The sequence below is a fragment of the Zosterops lateralis genome, assembly GCF_965231275.1.
Source record: "Zosterops lateralis genome assembly, chromosome: 5".
Classification (NCBI taxonomy): Eukaryota; Metazoa; Chordata; class Aves; order Passeriformes; family Zosteropidae; genus Zosterops; species Zosterops lateralis.
Window position 1 is genome coordinate 27,495,000 of NC_139766.1, and position 16,541 is coordinate 27,511,540.

Here is a 16,541-nt window from a genome sequence, read left to right on the forward strand (position 1 = left end):
GCTTTTCCTGTTTTGTGTGGCTCATGTAATTTGTCACTTGAACTGCCCTGTGGTCTGTGGGGGACAAGCAGAGTAATCTTCCAAAGAGGTCCCCATGAAGGACCTACATGGTCGTTCAGGAGCCCTTCTCAGAGGTCTTTGCTCTCTGTCTTCTCACGTGCCAACAGTTCCTGGCTCTGATCTGAGGGGTTTGAAAATCAGAGGTCTTCTAGTCTCAACCCTGTTATCAGCCACCTCTCTGCACAGGGCAAAGGATTTTTCCAGCTTCCCTGTTTACCATGCCACTCCTGGCTGGGGCTTGTTCTTCTGAGATCTTGGGCTTTCATTCTTCTTGTTTGAGCTACTGTACCACAGCTCTGACACACACCTGCACTTTGAGGTAGTAGATTTGAAATTAAAAGTTGGGGGGTTTCTGCCTTTTTCTGGCAATTTTTATTTCTAGGATGGTTGTTTATTCGATCAGTGATGGAAGCATATATGCAGGATTAGCAGATGTCATGTGGGAAATTGCTTGGTGACACTGGAAGAATGAGTGCCAGTTGACTTTAACACTGCTGAATTCTAATCCCAAGGAGGGCTCCTTTCAGACTACAAACAAAGTAATTAGTCTCTGCAGGTGGTCTGAGCATCCTTTGCTTCCTGCTCTGTGGTGGATTTGTCAGGAAGAGAAGCAGTTACCTGACCTGGTGTTAATCCAGTATATACCTTAAGAACGACTAAAGCTGTGAGATGAGTGAATTAAGTCTGGAGTGTATAACCTCATCCCAAGTAATTATCCAATTGTTTTTCCTGAACGTCTGTTGTTATCTGTGTGGGTAGGGAAATTCAGCCTCTGAATGGAGCTGCAGAGTGTGTTTTTGCAGTAGTATTTTCACTGGCATGGCTCTGCTACTACACACGGATGTTGTAGAGTCTTGTACAGCTGTGTGACATGAACAAACAGCACAGTTATTGTAAGCTAAGGATTACTCATAGCACTGGAGAGCTACTCTGAAAGGGGAAGGGTTTGCTATTGCACTATCACCTCAATATTTGAGTATGTTCTTCTGATGTTCAAAGAATTCAGAAACAATGAGAATTAATCTGGATTTTTGACTATGATCTCCATTTTTGTAGGACTACTAAGACTTTCAGATCATGGGTGTGCTAACCCAGCGACCTCCTGCTCAGCTTGCCCTAACAGTAGAGCCAAGGAATCCTGAATGTGCCCCTTTCTCTGTGTAGACACTTGGGAAGTAGTTGGGAACTGTGAACTGGAGCTGATAATTTTACAGAGGTTTATTTTGTGAGAGTGTTTAAAATGTGTTAGGGTGTGTTCAGTGAAAAAAAGCTAAAAAGCAGCTAGGGCAGCTTTGGTGACTGGGAGATTGGTGCCTCAGTGAAACTAATTTGAAAGCATTGGGCTGGAAACTTGAAGAATGTTTTGCTTTTTTTTTTTTTTTTTTTTTTTTAACATAAGTAATGTTGAATTGGCACTTCAGGTAAAGAAACAAGCAAGTATGGAAAGCATGTACTGATGCCTTCATTAAACTGGACACTTCTATTTCAAGAGTATGTGTGAAGCGTATGAATACATGAGAGAGCAGTTATAAAAAGATAACTGTTGAGCAAGGAAACTTTAGTTCTTGGCAACATACTGAGTAAATGACAAAGAATGATTAAAAGTGCTGCCATGTAGGATCAGACTCATATGTTCTTGAATTTAATTTTTAAATAGCTTGGGTCTGTTCCCATTCAAAAGCCAAAACACTGCAGAAAGTGGTGCGTCTGAAACTTCAAAAGATTTTTAGAGGCCAGTTTCCACCTGCACTGGTTATTTATTCAGTGTGCCAAAGGTTTTACAAGCCAAAAGGTGTCTGTAGAATTGCACCGTGCCATTGCAACTTAGTATTTTTAAGAAATAAATCCCAAAATATTAGTTGCACATATACAGCTATAAATAATAATTTTGCTGCAGAAAAGAAGTGTTGTATTGACAGACATTCTATTTTGTGGTTTTTTTTTTTTTCCCCAGGTGGTGCACTGTCCCATGTAGAGTCTTTATGGGTTGTGAATAAAGGGGAGGAATTAAGACTGACGTGCAATGAGGATGGACCTGTGACTTGGAATTTCCAGAACTCGGACCCATCGGCAAAAGCAAGGAGTTCGAATGAGAAAGTGTGGTACACCAAAAATGCAACAATCAAAGACATAGGCAGATATACATGCAGAAGCAAAGGGAGTATTGTCTCCTCTTACTATGTTTTTGTTAAAGGTAAATATCAATGAAGGCATTATTTTTGCTTCCCACCCCTTCCCCTCCCCCCCCCCCATCTCCACTCCCAAAATAATAGAATAATAAATGTTGGAGGACAGAATGAATTTGAAGTACAGCGGGAGAACACAGTTGGGCAGAAGAAATCTTCCCTGTCCAGTAGGAGGAAACCTCATTCTCTGTTCACTTGCAATAGCCTTTGCCAGCAGCGCAAAGTTGTTGATAAATTATTCTTTACATCCCCATTAATTTTGTGCTAAAGTTTGTCCAAATTCCCTTTCTAGAAGCTACCTAAGTGACCTGATTCTGTTGAATGAATCAGTTATACAGAAGCAAGAAATTCATAGGAATGTCTTTTAAATTCTATGCCATCCATCAGTATGGAATCACATAAAGTTTGGTCCCAAGCTTTTAATTTACTGAGGCAGTCAGCCTAAAGGATTTGGTCTTTTGAGACTGTGCTCCCAGGCCTAAGCCAGCAAACAGTGATGACTCCTTTGCCTTCAGCTTCTGATCTACCGTGTGACTTACCAGAAATGTCTCAGACAGGAAAAAAGTGCTTCTGCTCCAACACGTTTCTCAATCCTTTATTACTTCTCTTTGTGCAGTTTTCTTCAGATTTCTTCTCTGCTGATGTGTGTCTACATGAGCTGCCCTCTCTGGTTTAATCACCCAAGATTCAGGTGGTTGAGAGTCTTTTGCCCTCTGAAAGGCCCTGAGCCAGACACAAGAACCTCTATCCTGCATAGTTCCACCTAAAATGTTGATATCTTATGTTCTTTTGAACCTACTAAATCCAAATTTCTTCTGTTTCTGAGACCAAGAATGATGCAGCGTTGACAGACTGTGGATGTGTACCTGTTTTACCTTTCTCTTTTGGGAGAAAGTACCTGTGCTGTATCTATAAAAACATTTTTTTCCTGGTCCAAGCAAGCCTAGTTCAGACTCCTGCATAAGAGAGAAAAATTTCTTGATTTTGATCTTAGGTCTTTTCAGATGGAGGCACTGATAAACACTACCATGTCTTGTGGTGGAAACCTGCAGTGTGGCCAGAAGGCAGGTGTAACCCAAGATGTCCATTGGGTAGAAGGCTGTGAAAGGAAGAACATGACCATGAGCAGCCTTGTTTGTGTCTGGATTCTCTATAGGAATTCCTTTCATGTCTTCTCACTGTGCTACCCCCTTCCAGATGGGGATTGGAGATGCAAGGGGAGCACCTCCACAATTCTGCTTGCTCCAGTCCAGGCCTTCCCTGCAATTTCAGCAATTTCAGCTATTAGTGTAACAGGTCTTTGTTCCCTCTATTTTCAAAAATTCCTTTTTTTTTTTTTTTTTTTTTTTTTTTTAGGTTTGCAGGGAGCCATACTTTCTGCCTAATGAAGATACCTTGGTTCTGTCCATACTAGGGAAAGGGGGACTGAATAGAAAGCAATCAGTTATGTCTGTTAGCAGGGACATTCAGATGAGCACTTTTAATCCATCCTATTCCTGCTCAGAAGTGACAGCTAATCATAGCATTTCTTTTAAGATCTCTGTGTGCAAAATGTCACATTTTGATTCTGTTCAGATATTACTTTTTTTTTTTTTCTCAGTAGTCTCCATCCTCTAATTCTAGACTGATGCTTCAAAGCCTGTAGTTTGTGGGGCTTCTTGGGTGGTGATCTCAAATTCAGCTAAAGCTACACCCTCACTCTAAGCTACAAACCAGCTAGTAACTTCTCTGTTCAGTGATGAGGAACCCCTAATGTAGTGAATTGCTTACATAAACATCCCAGGCTTCATTTTCAGCCTGGTACTTCTTGTCTTAAACCAAATACACACTGTCCATCATCTTAAACAAATTCTCTCAGTCTTCCTTGGTAAGTCATGGTTTGTTGATCTCTAATCATTCAAGTTGTAAGCATGTTTGCAAGAAAGAAAGAAAACTTTTTTCTCTGTTTCTGTTTTTTCTAATTCATTCTACTCTGTAGAGAGGGCAGATGGAATCTGAAATAAACTTTTACATTCCTTTACTCTTGTGTTTCCCAGCTTCTTAGCATTTCAAGGTCATGACATGGGCTTCAACTTTTGTTGTAGAAGTGTTTAATACTATATGTTGGTGTGCTGTGGTTTGCTGAGATGAAATGCTATAGGAAAGTTAACCTTATGAAAGATTGCATGATGATTTTTCAATCAGATATGCTGTTTGTATGCCCAGTTTTTCTTCTAAGGAGGCTAAAAATAATCTATGCTTTCAGGGAGTGGAGAGAAAGAGAGAAGTTGTTTGCTGCTTCCTCTGGTAGCAATGTGTTTTCATTTAGATTATGTATTTTACAGAAGTGAAAACCATAATTTAGGTGCTTTTCAACTTCCATTTGCTCATAAATTTCTTTCAAATCCTCCCGTGGGCATGAAACCTTACAGTCCTGCCACTAGCTAAAAGCAAATTATTTCTAGTGGTCTCTGAAAATCTGTTTACTGCTGTGGAGATATTTTGGACCTAAACAAGGCAAAAAATGCCCTCCATCCCCGAATGAAAATGCAGTAAAGTTATTTTTAGTGCATATGATTCTTTAGTGTATCTGGTGTTGAATGCTAGTGCACGTCTTCTGTCATGCTGCTCTTTGAGGAAAAAAATTAATGTCTCTTGGTAAACATGAGTTAGGCAATACTCAGTTTTACTGGCTGAAAGTAAAACTTTTTTTGTCAAGTACCCAATTGTAGAGTTAGGGTAATCAGAAGTTCCTGTGCCAACTTGTCTTTGTGTTTCCTCATAGATCCAGATGTGCTCTTCCTTGTTGATTCTCTGATCTATGGAAAAGAAGACAGTGACATCCTGCTAGTGTGTCCACTAACAGATCCAAATGTTACAAATTTCACACTGAAAAAATGTGATGGCAAACGTCTCCCCAGAAATATGACGTTCATTCCCAATCCCCAGAAAGGCATCGTTATAAAGAATGTACAGAGGTCGTTCAAGGGCTGCTACCAGTGCTTGGCCAAGCACAATGGAGTTGAGAAGACTTCAGAGAAGATTTTCCTGAATGTGAGACCAGGTAACAGAGGATTTTTTGCCTTCTGGTAGAGAACCTGATTCCCAGGAGGTGTAGAGAAGGGCTGTGATGCCTCACTGCTGTCCAGAGGGAAGTGGTGAACTTAGAAAGCTTGTTTTGGGCAAGTTGTGTCAGGGCACAGATTGATCTTGTGGCACTTAGCTTGTGGCTGTGCTCAGAAGATTTGGCCATGCTGAGCTTTATTTTCTGTTCCTAGTGATTTCCAGGCATTTTTCCCATCATCATAAGAAATGTGGGATATGCTGTTAAATTCTGAGGGCAAACCAACACCCTGAGGTTTGTACAGGTTTGTGCAGGCAAAATTATTTCAGTGTCTGACTCCTGTGTCTGTTACCCACAAGTGATAGTAGAAGAAAGTGATTAATGGCATTGAAGAAGAGGGATTTGGTGGAGAGGCAGAGCTTGTGGAAGGAGAAGGTTTTTGTCTGCATATTATTGAGTGAAGATGGTCACAACAGCATGCACAGGTGATGCTGGGGAATGCATTGTGGCTGAGCTGCTACATGCAGCACTACACTTGGCAAACCTGTTGGTGATACCCTACACTTGACCTTTGCACACCCCTGTGCCCTAGGGTTGCGTGCTTGGGTTTGGGAAGGAGGAGAAGCCTGATGTCTTTCCCCAGGACTTCACAGACTGGTTTTGTCTGGGCACTTTGGAGCCTGCACTTACCCCCTGTGTCATTATTGGGCTGGGTAAACACTCAGGAGGGAAGTGGAGGGAGCAGTTCAGCAAGCCGGGCTGGGTTGGCATTTCCTCAGGGCCAAGTAAATGAGTTTGTTCTCGGTGTAGCTCTGGACACTTGGAATGAAGCCAGCTCTTGCTGCAGCTGAGGCTGCTGCCGGAAGAGGGGAGCAGAGCTCGGGCCAGCAGGCTGATGTGCTCATCCCTGCTGCCTGCATGGTGCCAGGGGCTGGGAGCTGAGCCCAGGCCACAGCAGCACATCACCTTGTGCTGGTGAAGGAGGGCTGCCCTGTGGCCTGCTGAGGGCACATGCTGGTGTTAGTTCCATGGCAGGGTCTCTGTGACCTGCCCATTCTCCTTGGAGGTGGGGCAAGAGGTTGAGGAGTGGGGACCATCTCAAGTGTGGAGTTTGCTGTGGCAAGTTTAAGTCTTGTTGCGGTGCTCTGGTTTCCTCACCCGGCCAGCCCTGGCACCACGGCAAGTCAGGTACCTTTTGGTTGGCACACCACCTTCTGGACCCTGGGAGTCTTGGCTTGTCTAAAGCTCTCCTAGCTGAGGCAACAGTGGCAAAGGAACTAACCGGGAATTATATACCATAAGATTGACAACTATCCGTAACAAGGGAGAAACTAAAGGGGAGTAGTGGGAGGCGGGTACATGGAACAAACCAACATACAGCAGAATTGCAAACAGAAAACTGTAAAATGAACCACCACAAAAGTCTTTTCCTGAATTTTGGAAATTCAGCATCATTACTCTCAGTATTGTAATTACTGTGCTATCGTGTTTGGTCCTTACTGAATTCACCAAGTAAAATTCACACTTTCTCCTTGGCTCAACATTTAGATGCGTTAGCGATGTTTTGATGGGAAATGTTTTTGTAGTTATAACCATGGTACTCAGACCCTCAGATGCAGAGAGGTGCAGAAAGTCTGAAGAGGCATATGTGAAACAGGGAACTGTGCAGGAGTACTGAGGCACACAACAGCACAGGGAGTGTTTATGTACAGCCCTTCTCAAAACAATGAGAGGCTGTATGGACTTAGGGCATTTTTTTGGATGTCCAGAGATGTTTCTGGCAGATGAGAACACAGAATGCCTTCTGCACTGGCATCCTCCTGTCACTTGGGTACTGCTGAATGCTGAGGGGAATTTTTGTGTGAGCCTTTATATCTGAAGAGAGCAAACATGTTTCTGTGTTCTCTTCTGTAGCTTCTTACAGCAACATGAGGAAAATATTGTTAGAGTAAAAATGGCTGAGAAGCACGGGGTTTTCCTAAGTTTTGTACAATTTACCTGAGATAACTACAAAAGCTATGTCAGAGGCAGAAAGAGAGTCTGGAAGACCTTATCTGATATATGCTGCATTCACAGTTTGTCTTTCTGTGTAAAAGCCCTAGTGGGAAGATAACTGGAGTATAAAAAAAGAGGAAAATTTGAATAAAGGATGAAAAAGATAGAAAAACAAACCAAAAGGGAACAGAGAATGAGCTGAAGAGCTTTGTAGAGGCAGGAGACACATAGCCCTCAGGTACACCTGAGTGTTGACAAAAGACATCATGAAGTAGAACAGGGTACAGCTACCCCATGTCTGCATGTCACCACCCATTTTTTGGGGTAACAAACTGCAAGCCATCAATGTAAGCAGAGGTTGTGGTGCTTTCAGGCACAGGTGTGCAGAAATCCTGAGCTGTATTTGTCCTTCCTAGGCTGTCCATCAGGAGCTTTTCAGGAACCTTTCAGACAGCACTTTCTGTTGGGTGTAATGTTTTGTAATTAAAATCTGCAGTTAGTGCTGGGCTGCTGTTCTTCAGTGACTGATCCTCGCAATGTTTTCAGTTCCAGAGTGCTACTTCTTAATCACTGTCAAAAAATGAATTGTCTCATTGATGGTTCAGCATCATTCAGGTTTCTTCATGCAAGTTACTATGCTCTAACAAGTATTATCTAACTTTTAAGTGTAATTTGAAGCAAGGTTGAAGCAGAAATGTGCATGTTGTAAAGGAACAACTGTGTAATATGTTAAAAAAATTGAATATATCTCAGAGCCTTGATTTTATTGGAAAGTTAATTAATAACTGTTGATTTCTTATCCGCCCCAGAAGAGCTGAGACTAATGAAAAGTAATAAACTTCTAAATTGTTTTCCAGTTCACAAAACTCTTCCTGTCATCACCTTATCAAAAAGCTACGAGCTTCTCAAAGGAGGGGAAGAATTTGAAGTTACATGCATAATCACAGATGTGGATAGCAGTGTACAAGCTAGTTGGATTTCTCACAAGAGTGGGGTAAGCTCCTTTAATTGTATCGTGTGCCTCAGCACAGTACACAGACTCTCTGTAGACATTCACATGCTTGTCTTGGGTACCTGATGCTGTGTCGATTTGGACTTGTTGCATTTACAAAGATTCAGTATCCCACAGACTGGTGAGAGGGCAACAACTGTCCATGAGGATGGCTGGGAGGAAAAACATCTGCATGGGCTTCTCTTCCCAAAAAGATATTAAAGGGGAGCTCTTCAATGTGAAATTTAGGTGACCTCTGTTGAGCTTCCTAAATATGGAAGCGTGGAGTGCCTACACATCACATTGCAATCAATGGGAGCTGCAAATATCAACACATGGACTGCAAATTACATATTCTAGTTGTTATCATTAACAGTAAAATACCTGCTTAATTAGCATGGGGTTGTGTGTGACAGGAATAGTAGTAAGCTTTCGCAGGAATGATTAATTCATTTAAATTACACGGTGTGCCTCACTAACTGGGAAAGCTCTGAAAAATGAACCAGTGAACTGGCTTCTGTCTGCCAGTGGTAGGTGATAGTTACTGACTGGCATCACCAAATTAAATTATTGAGGGGCTCAGTGCTCCAGGAGTTTGATTCTGCAGAAAAGGGGCAGAGAGATCCCCTTCCCTGGTAAGCCAGTGTGCTGCCAGCTCTGTCTTTGAACTGAGCAGCTGACATTGGGTTGTTTTTGAGAATGCTTCTTGATCTTCTGAGTGTACCCTGAAATTTAAATTAATTAAAATTAATATAAAATCCCTTGTGAAGACCTTTTAGTAACTCTTACCATATACTCTCCCATGCTAATTGACTGATCTTTTACTGCTAGTGGTAGTGACCAGAATGCCTAATTCTCAGCCCGTGTATATGGAAGAAAACGTTCCTGTGATATCTGGATGAATCACATCTCCTCAGGCACATAACTAAGAGGAGTCCTGTTCCCTGGGGCTGGGCATGCCATGCTTAGCTAATCCACCAGCTCTGGCAAAGCTGTTCCTGCTAAGTGCTCGGTGTTCCAGAAATCCCACCCTACAGCTCTGAATGTTGAGAAGGTCTAAGTGACAGGAAGGTGGCTTGGGACATGCAGATCTGCTTTTGTTCCTGTGCAGGAGCTTCATCTGAGAATTTCATTTCTTCTCTCATTACCCTCTCTTTCCTGTGTTACAAACTGATGAAATTAAGGCCTTCTCTTAATTTTTTGTGCTTTATAACTTTTTACTTAATGTGTACAAGCCACAAGGAAAGTATTTTCCCAATAAGTTTGACTTTTCTGTCCTTTCTAGTAAATAGTAGGAGCTGCTGTCTTTGAAATACTGACTATCAAATTAAATTTTGTATTGAAAGAAAACACATGAATTTCATATTTAAGTAGATTCAGAATTACATTTTGTCTTGAATAGATGAGAGAAAAAACCAAAATGCTTTTTTCCATGTATGACTGAAGCTATCACCACTTTGGAAAATTAGCAAACTGGCTATTAGCAATCACATTCATACTAAATATACTTCTCTTGTGCTTATTATAAGTCAGGAGGAATCAAAATTGCATTGAGAAGCTTTAATTTGTCTAGAAGCTCTTGGAACATTCAAGAATTGCAATAATTCAATTAGAAAATCATAATAAGTCCAAGTCTGCACTTGGTTTAATCAGTGTAAATTTTATCAGTCTTTCCAACCATACCGAATGTTCTCCCAGAGACTAAAGTCAACATCTCAAAGCATTTATTTTTTGATGCATCGTATAGAATCATGACATATTTGAGAGAATGAAGCTTCCAGTTTCCTTTAAGATTAATAAATTTAGATTGCTATGGACCAAGAATCAGAGAGGGTACCAAAGAGGGGATGCTGTGTATAGCCTGCTGCCAGCAGGGCTCTCTGCAGCTGGCCTGCAATCAGGAGATGCTGTGGCCTTGGAACATAGAGCAACATGGCTAAAATGAAGCCCCAGGACCTTAAATTCTCTCTTGTCATTTGCTGGGAAGCGTTGCAACCATTAGAGATTTGCTGAGCTTCAGGCACCATTTGAAGGGTGAACCACACTTTTGAGATGCAGTGACTTCATACAAGAGCTTCAGCTTCTGAGCATTAGGAAAGTCAGGACCCAGTGGTCATGTTGCATCAAGCCTTACAGTTAGAAGTGCTGTTTGTGCAAATAAAACCTTCAGTTGGTTACTCGCCCTCTCACCAATACTCACCTTAGTATTGGAAATCTAGCCAGAATGAGCTGGGTCTGACCTTGGGCACAACAGCCTTGTCATCAGGTAATGGGATCACTTGAAGAAGCTAGAGGTCTAGTTCTTTGGCTTGGGCTAGTCTCGTCCATTTGGCTCTCCTGGGGCAGGTGAGCACAGCCCCAAATTCACCCCATGTCCCTCCTTGTTGTAGAAGGAGGAAAAAACAAAAGAAGGGGAGGGGATAGGACTTAGGAGAGGACATTATCTCCCAAAGGCAGCTGATCACACACTTGTTTTGCATGGAGAGATTCTAGCGACAGGTTTATCGTGCTGGCTTACAATTCCAGTTTAAAGTTATGAATATTAATATAGCAAAGTTATAATTACTTCTATTTTAATTTATCTAGGAAAGATGATGCATACACAGTGTTTTAGATGTTAATTGTTTTTTACCGACAGATTGTTACAAGCAAAAGCAGAAATTTGGGTGATTATGGATACGAAAGGAAATTAACATTGAACATCCGTTCAGTGGGAGTTAATGATTCTGGAGAATTCACATGCCAAGCAGAAAACTCTTTCGGAAAAACCAATGCCACAGTAACCTTGAAAGCTCTAGGTAAATACTTCTTGTAGAAATCTTAACAATACTAAAAGCAGGAGATGAAAAGTGAGAACACTGGGGAGTCTTCCCTTCCTTCTTTCTCCTTTCCCTCAAACCTCTGCGAGTAAAGTTGGTTTTCTGTAAAGGTTATTGCTGACTGGTATGGGATGGCTCAGGAAGCTGTGGTGTGTATGACTGCATTAATTTCTAGAACCCTTTGCTTGTTGTTGGAAAGTGATACTGGAACAACCACCCAACAGTGTTTCTGTCCCTCTGGTTTGTCTCACCCTTCCTGGTTTAATCTAAAATTTAAATTGGTTTAACAAAGCAACTAATTTACCTTCTCTTGGTATTATCCCTATGCTTAAGTAATTTGGCAGCACAAGTGCAAAACACATCTTCAGTGTCTGCCTTCCAAGCATGGGGAATTTCACTGACAGTGTGTCAGTGTTCCTTATGTAGAAGCTGTATTTGTAACTCTATTTAAATAATGCTGTGAGCAACATTGTGGTGCACATAGACAGCATGAAATTGTTCTGGAGGTCACCCCCTTGTTAAACCCACTATCCATCACTACATGCTTTGGATCATGTCCCTAAACTGTGAGCAAACTCCCTTCTTCCTCTTATTTAATAACAGATGTGTTTAGAGTCTGCCATATATTAACTTGGGTGACACACAGTGCCTTTTGAATTTTAAAGCTGCTGAAACCTGCTCATTTGATAAATTGAGTACAATTAAGGACATGTTGGTACAGTTAATAAGATCATTCTGGTCTATGTAGTTGTTACAACTGTTTCAGTTCCATTCAAGGGTGCAGTAACTGGGGGAAGTGTAGCCCTGGATTCTTTTTTTTCCTTTTCAAGTCTGTTTTTCTATTGCACAGACACACACTCTGGCCACACTGCTTGTTTTGCTTTCCCTGGTAACATAAAGAAAACAGAAGTGTTTGACCTGTGTGGGTCAGATCTTCAGCAAACAGGCAGAGGTTTGAGTGCCCTTAACCTTGCTGTGCTGGTTGAGGGGGTAGGGCTACAATGACAGGGATGTTTTCCTCATTTTTTTACAGGAGAGACTACATTCATATGTAAAAGAGTGAAACAGTGTGAAGTATGAAAGAAAATCTTCTCCCTAAGGGGATCAGTGTGAAAGCTTTTATTATAAGAGGAGGGAAGTTCTTCACTACAGAAATTCTTAGTACTACTACATATGCAAATATAGCTTTAAAAAGGATTGACTTTGGAGAGTCTGCAGTTTAAAATAAGGCATGGCATTATAAAAAGTGGAAATAAAATTTTTGTTTAGCAAAATACAAAGTTTGCATTTAATAAAAAATGCCAGAGGCAAGGTGGAATCTTTCCTTTCTGAGATAGTTTTCTGTCTCCACCCTCTCAATTTTGACTTTTATTTAAGTCAAAATTGGAGCTTATTTGCTCCAGTTTTTGGATATCTTTCACTATTTATTGTCAAATTGACTATATTTACCCGAACTGTGCCAGCTCCCAGGGTCCTGGGAAGTGGTGTATGGTGTGAGCATAGAGAGAGATCTGGGATTGCAATAGATACTAAATCACTGTGGCTTTAACATTAGCCAGAAGTTCTACAAGAAATAATGTGCATTTTTTGTAAAATTTCTAACTACTTTTTCTATTTGTTAATCTATCTAATGGTAGAAGGTACTAGACTGCATTACAGGGACAAACAGCATTGTAATAAAATTTTATTTGAAGAGAGTTGGGTCTGACTTTGACTATAGCTCGAATAGGGAATCCTATGTTTATACAGAAAATTGAAATAAGCTCTGCAAAGAAACTGCAAACCTCCAGTTTCCAGATACGAAATCTTTTCCTCTTTTCTAATGATGGAGACCATTTTAGAGCATACCTGTCTGCTATGAATTTACTTCATCCTTTCTTCTTCAAAGCATCTGTCAAGTGCTCTGGCAGATCCATATGCTTTCACCAAGCCCCACTGGTTCTGGTTTTCCCAAGCTTGGGTGCCCAGCTGGCCACAGCAGTTTGATTACTAGAAAGTGGGAAGAAGCAGGAATCTGAGATTGACTCTAGGTCTAAATTCAAGCTCTCAGTAAATGTGTTCCCTTGTAATTGCAATCTGCCTGTCAAACTGATAATTCCCTTATGAATTTCTGTAATTGGACTGAAAAACTTGTCTTTTTAAAGTGAATCCTCAATCTGATGAGTTTATTAATGAAATTAAAGCCACTACAGCAAGGATGTTGTTAGACATGATATTTTGGAACGGAACTGTTCAGTGATAAATGGTATCTGCCAAATGAAAGATTAAGTCCCAGCAGCAGATGTACAGAAATGCCTTCGTTTAAGATGATTGGTATCTAGGCCTGTGGACTTAGCACATTTTTCTCTAATTACAGCTTTAATAGCTTCATTTGTAATGTTGTTCTTAATTACACTTGACAAAGAAATCTTTAATACTCTAGTATGCTGTAATAAATTATTTTGGTTTACTTTTTTCGTAATGTTTTTTTTCACACCAGACAGTTAGCAAGTCAGATTTTTGGAAAAATAGAAATACTTGAGTAGAATCAAACAGATGCTTGGATTTTTCCAAAAGCATATAGAAGGTATTTGTCACCAGAAGATGGAATTATTTATGCTAAGGAACTCAAGGCTGCTTTAAGTCCTGTGCCTCTTGCTATATGTAGCTAGTAGCCTTGGTTTTGGCAGGTAAGGGTTTAAGTTCTGCTTTGCAGATAAGGTTTCCTGTTTCACAGTTGAATGTTTGATCACTGATTTTGAAGTCATCTGAGTGTGGTTAGAGTACTCGAAATCTTCTAAATGGCCCTGAAGTTGTTTTTCTTTTTCTCTTACCACCATCAGCTAAAGGATTTGTCCGTTTGTTTGCAACAATGAATACCACAATAGATATAAATGCAGGACAAAATGGAAACTTAACAGTTGAATATGAGGCATATCCAAAACCAAAGGAAGAAGTCTGGATGTACATGAACGAAACATTACAGAATTCCTCAGACCATGATGTCAAGTTCAAGACCGTGGGCAATAACAGGTAATATATGTATGGCTGTAGGTGTTGATTTCACTTTGGAACAGCAGACTAGAGTCAGCTCTGGAAAGAAGAAAGTAGGGATGGTGCGAAAATTGTGGCTATAAAAGATGTAGTACGTGCAGCTTGCCACTGGTGCAAAGTCTGCCGACCTTCATTTGGAATAGCATCGAGCTAACCACACCACCTGAGGACCAGCATGCTGTTTACTCATGACTCACCTACATTCCTGTCCAGTAAGCAAAAAAGAGAATTAAGGTTGGTTGTATGCAGAAATTCCCTTCAATGTCACAGCAGACCCCAGTGCTCTGGATAAAAGCTTAGGCTTTCATTTCTGCTGGGCACTGTTCTCTCCTGATCCCTTGTCTTCCAAAAATCCAGTGAAGCCCCTAGAACATGTGGCCTAGGTTGTGAATCTGGGTTCCCTCCTCAGTGAGAAGAGGAGCAGGTGGTGATGCATGCATGGACTGAGCCTGATGCTCAGCTGCCACCCAGGCACACATCTGGGTGTTAGAAGTGGCTAAGCTTCTGGATGTTGGAAGTGCAGTGGCAATCATAACGTAAGATAAGAGTCTTTCCATGGATGATGTCTGCAGAAAATTCCCTCCTTATTTTCCATGCAGCAATTGTCTGTTCAGAGCAAGTTTTGTGTCTTGGTAATGCTTAAATTTTTTCTTTACAGTTACACAAGTGAACTTCACCTTACACGATTAAAAGGAACAGAAGGAGGCATTTACACATTTTTTGTGTCCAACTCTGATGCCAGCTCCTCTGTAACATTTAATGTCTATGTGAAAAGTAAGTAAAGTGAACAGTCTGAAATATTTCATTATCACAGTCATTGTATTTTATACAACATAATGTATGCACAAGATGTCACAGTGTGGTTCGGCATATGAGAGGCTTTCTGAAGTGAAGCACATGCTGAAAAACTAAATGTCAAGATATAAAAGTGCAGAGTACTCACACAAATCCACCTACTATCCAGCATGACCTTATATTCTAGCAAATGTATTCCAGAGATTACCAGAGAGCATCTAGGTTGTTTATGCAGAAAAAAACCTGTAGCACCTTGAAAACATGATCTCAAAAATAAGTATGTATCATAAACCTTTTATAATTTGAGGTGGAGCAGGATACACGGGGATTATAATTTGCATTTTTGGCAACCAAATTAAGCTTATAATTGCTCTTAATTTGTTTAAGTTGGATGCAGAGTTTGAAAGCTTGTCAGGAGAATTACTCACGTTTAGATGCCTTTTGGCATCTAAATACTTCCGTATAATAGTATAAATCACCATTGTTTTAGAGAAATCTGCATAGCTTTACAAATGTGTGTGTTGTCATCTTTGGGACATGCTTGTTAAGATAGAGCATTTGCCTCAGTTCCAAATAGCATTCTTCAAGACAAAAGCTAAATTTCAAAATTAATTCAATGAAACCTTCAGAAAACCCTGTCCTTAGCGGAGCCATCCTCTTAGAGCATTTCATGAGCTCAGCAGACAAACACTGGCTGCTTAAGGAAAATTAAACCAAGAGGGACTTTGAGCCCCGCAGGAGGAACTGTATGAAAAGTAAATGAATGTTCTGCAAATGCAATTTTGTGTTGCTGCTATGCTTTAGCAGCAATCTGTCGTATTTTAGGCATAGTTTTATGCAGAGGACTGTCAAGACTTCCAGAAATATATCAAGTCCTTGCTGTTAATTTCTGAATTCTTCTCATTTATCATTGAAGATCAACTTTTGTCGCATTTCTATTAGTGATGACATAGTTTGGATCTAGAAAAGTCACTTGGGCTCCTTTCAGAACATGATATTTCTTCCTTCATCTATGAATGTTGACACTTGCATTGAGCCTTCTATGTTTCCTAGCTCTAATTTCTCAAATAGGAGTACCTATGATCTCAGATGTCCTTTGTCTCAGTGAGTGAATGTGGGTCACAGTCATGAGGAATAATTCTAGTGTTTTAAAGATTGATGGAGCAAAATGTTGAGCCAGAAGTTTAATTTCTCTGAAAGAAATGGGAAAAATTGCAGATTGCCTGTAATCTGGGCACAAGAACTAATAAAACACTGTCTCACCGTTTTGGCATCATCAGGTGTCAGTTCTCAATGCAGATTTCCATGTTGCTGCTTTTGAGGCATGTGCTATTTAATAAAAGCTGAAAATCCCTGTGGCTCATGGTTAGGAAACCAGACCAGGAAGAGAACAGTGAAGCAGAATGACAAGGCAAGAGGGAGCACAATCGCTTCAGTTCTTCTGAATGGCTTGTCCATACAACCAGCAGCATTCGAGTCTGTTTTCTTCTTTCTTCAACTACTGGTCTTGTAAGTAGCAAGATCAGTCTCGGGATGCTGTGAGGACACTTAAGCAGTCTCACAGAGCCCATGTTATCATGCACTGTGGCCCTGGGTGGATTGCAGCCATTGCTGAAGCA

The 16,541-nt window shown here is 40.7% G+C and overlaps 1 protein-coding gene across 1 annotated transcript in view; it reads left to right on the top strand.

The window, feature by feature from the left end:
* Positions 1–16,541, top strand: part of KIT (KIT proto-oncogene, receptor tyrosine kinase) — a 53,741-nt gene that overhangs the window by 16,518 nt on the left and 20,682 nt on the right. The window contains exons 2-7 of the mRNA XM_083861332.1: positions 2,015–2,254; positions 5,011–5,289; positions 8,142–8,278; positions 10,914–11,073; positions 13,917–14,106; positions 14,786–14,901. Coding sequence (XP_083717458.1) covers positions 2,015–2,254; positions 5,011–5,289; positions 8,142–8,278; positions 10,914–11,073; positions 13,917–14,106; positions 14,786–14,901 — 1,122 coding nt within the window. The remainder of the gene's footprint in view (positions 1–2,014; positions 2,255–5,010; positions 5,290–8,141; positions 8,279–10,913; positions 11,074–13,916; positions 14,107–14,785; positions 14,902–16,541) is intronic.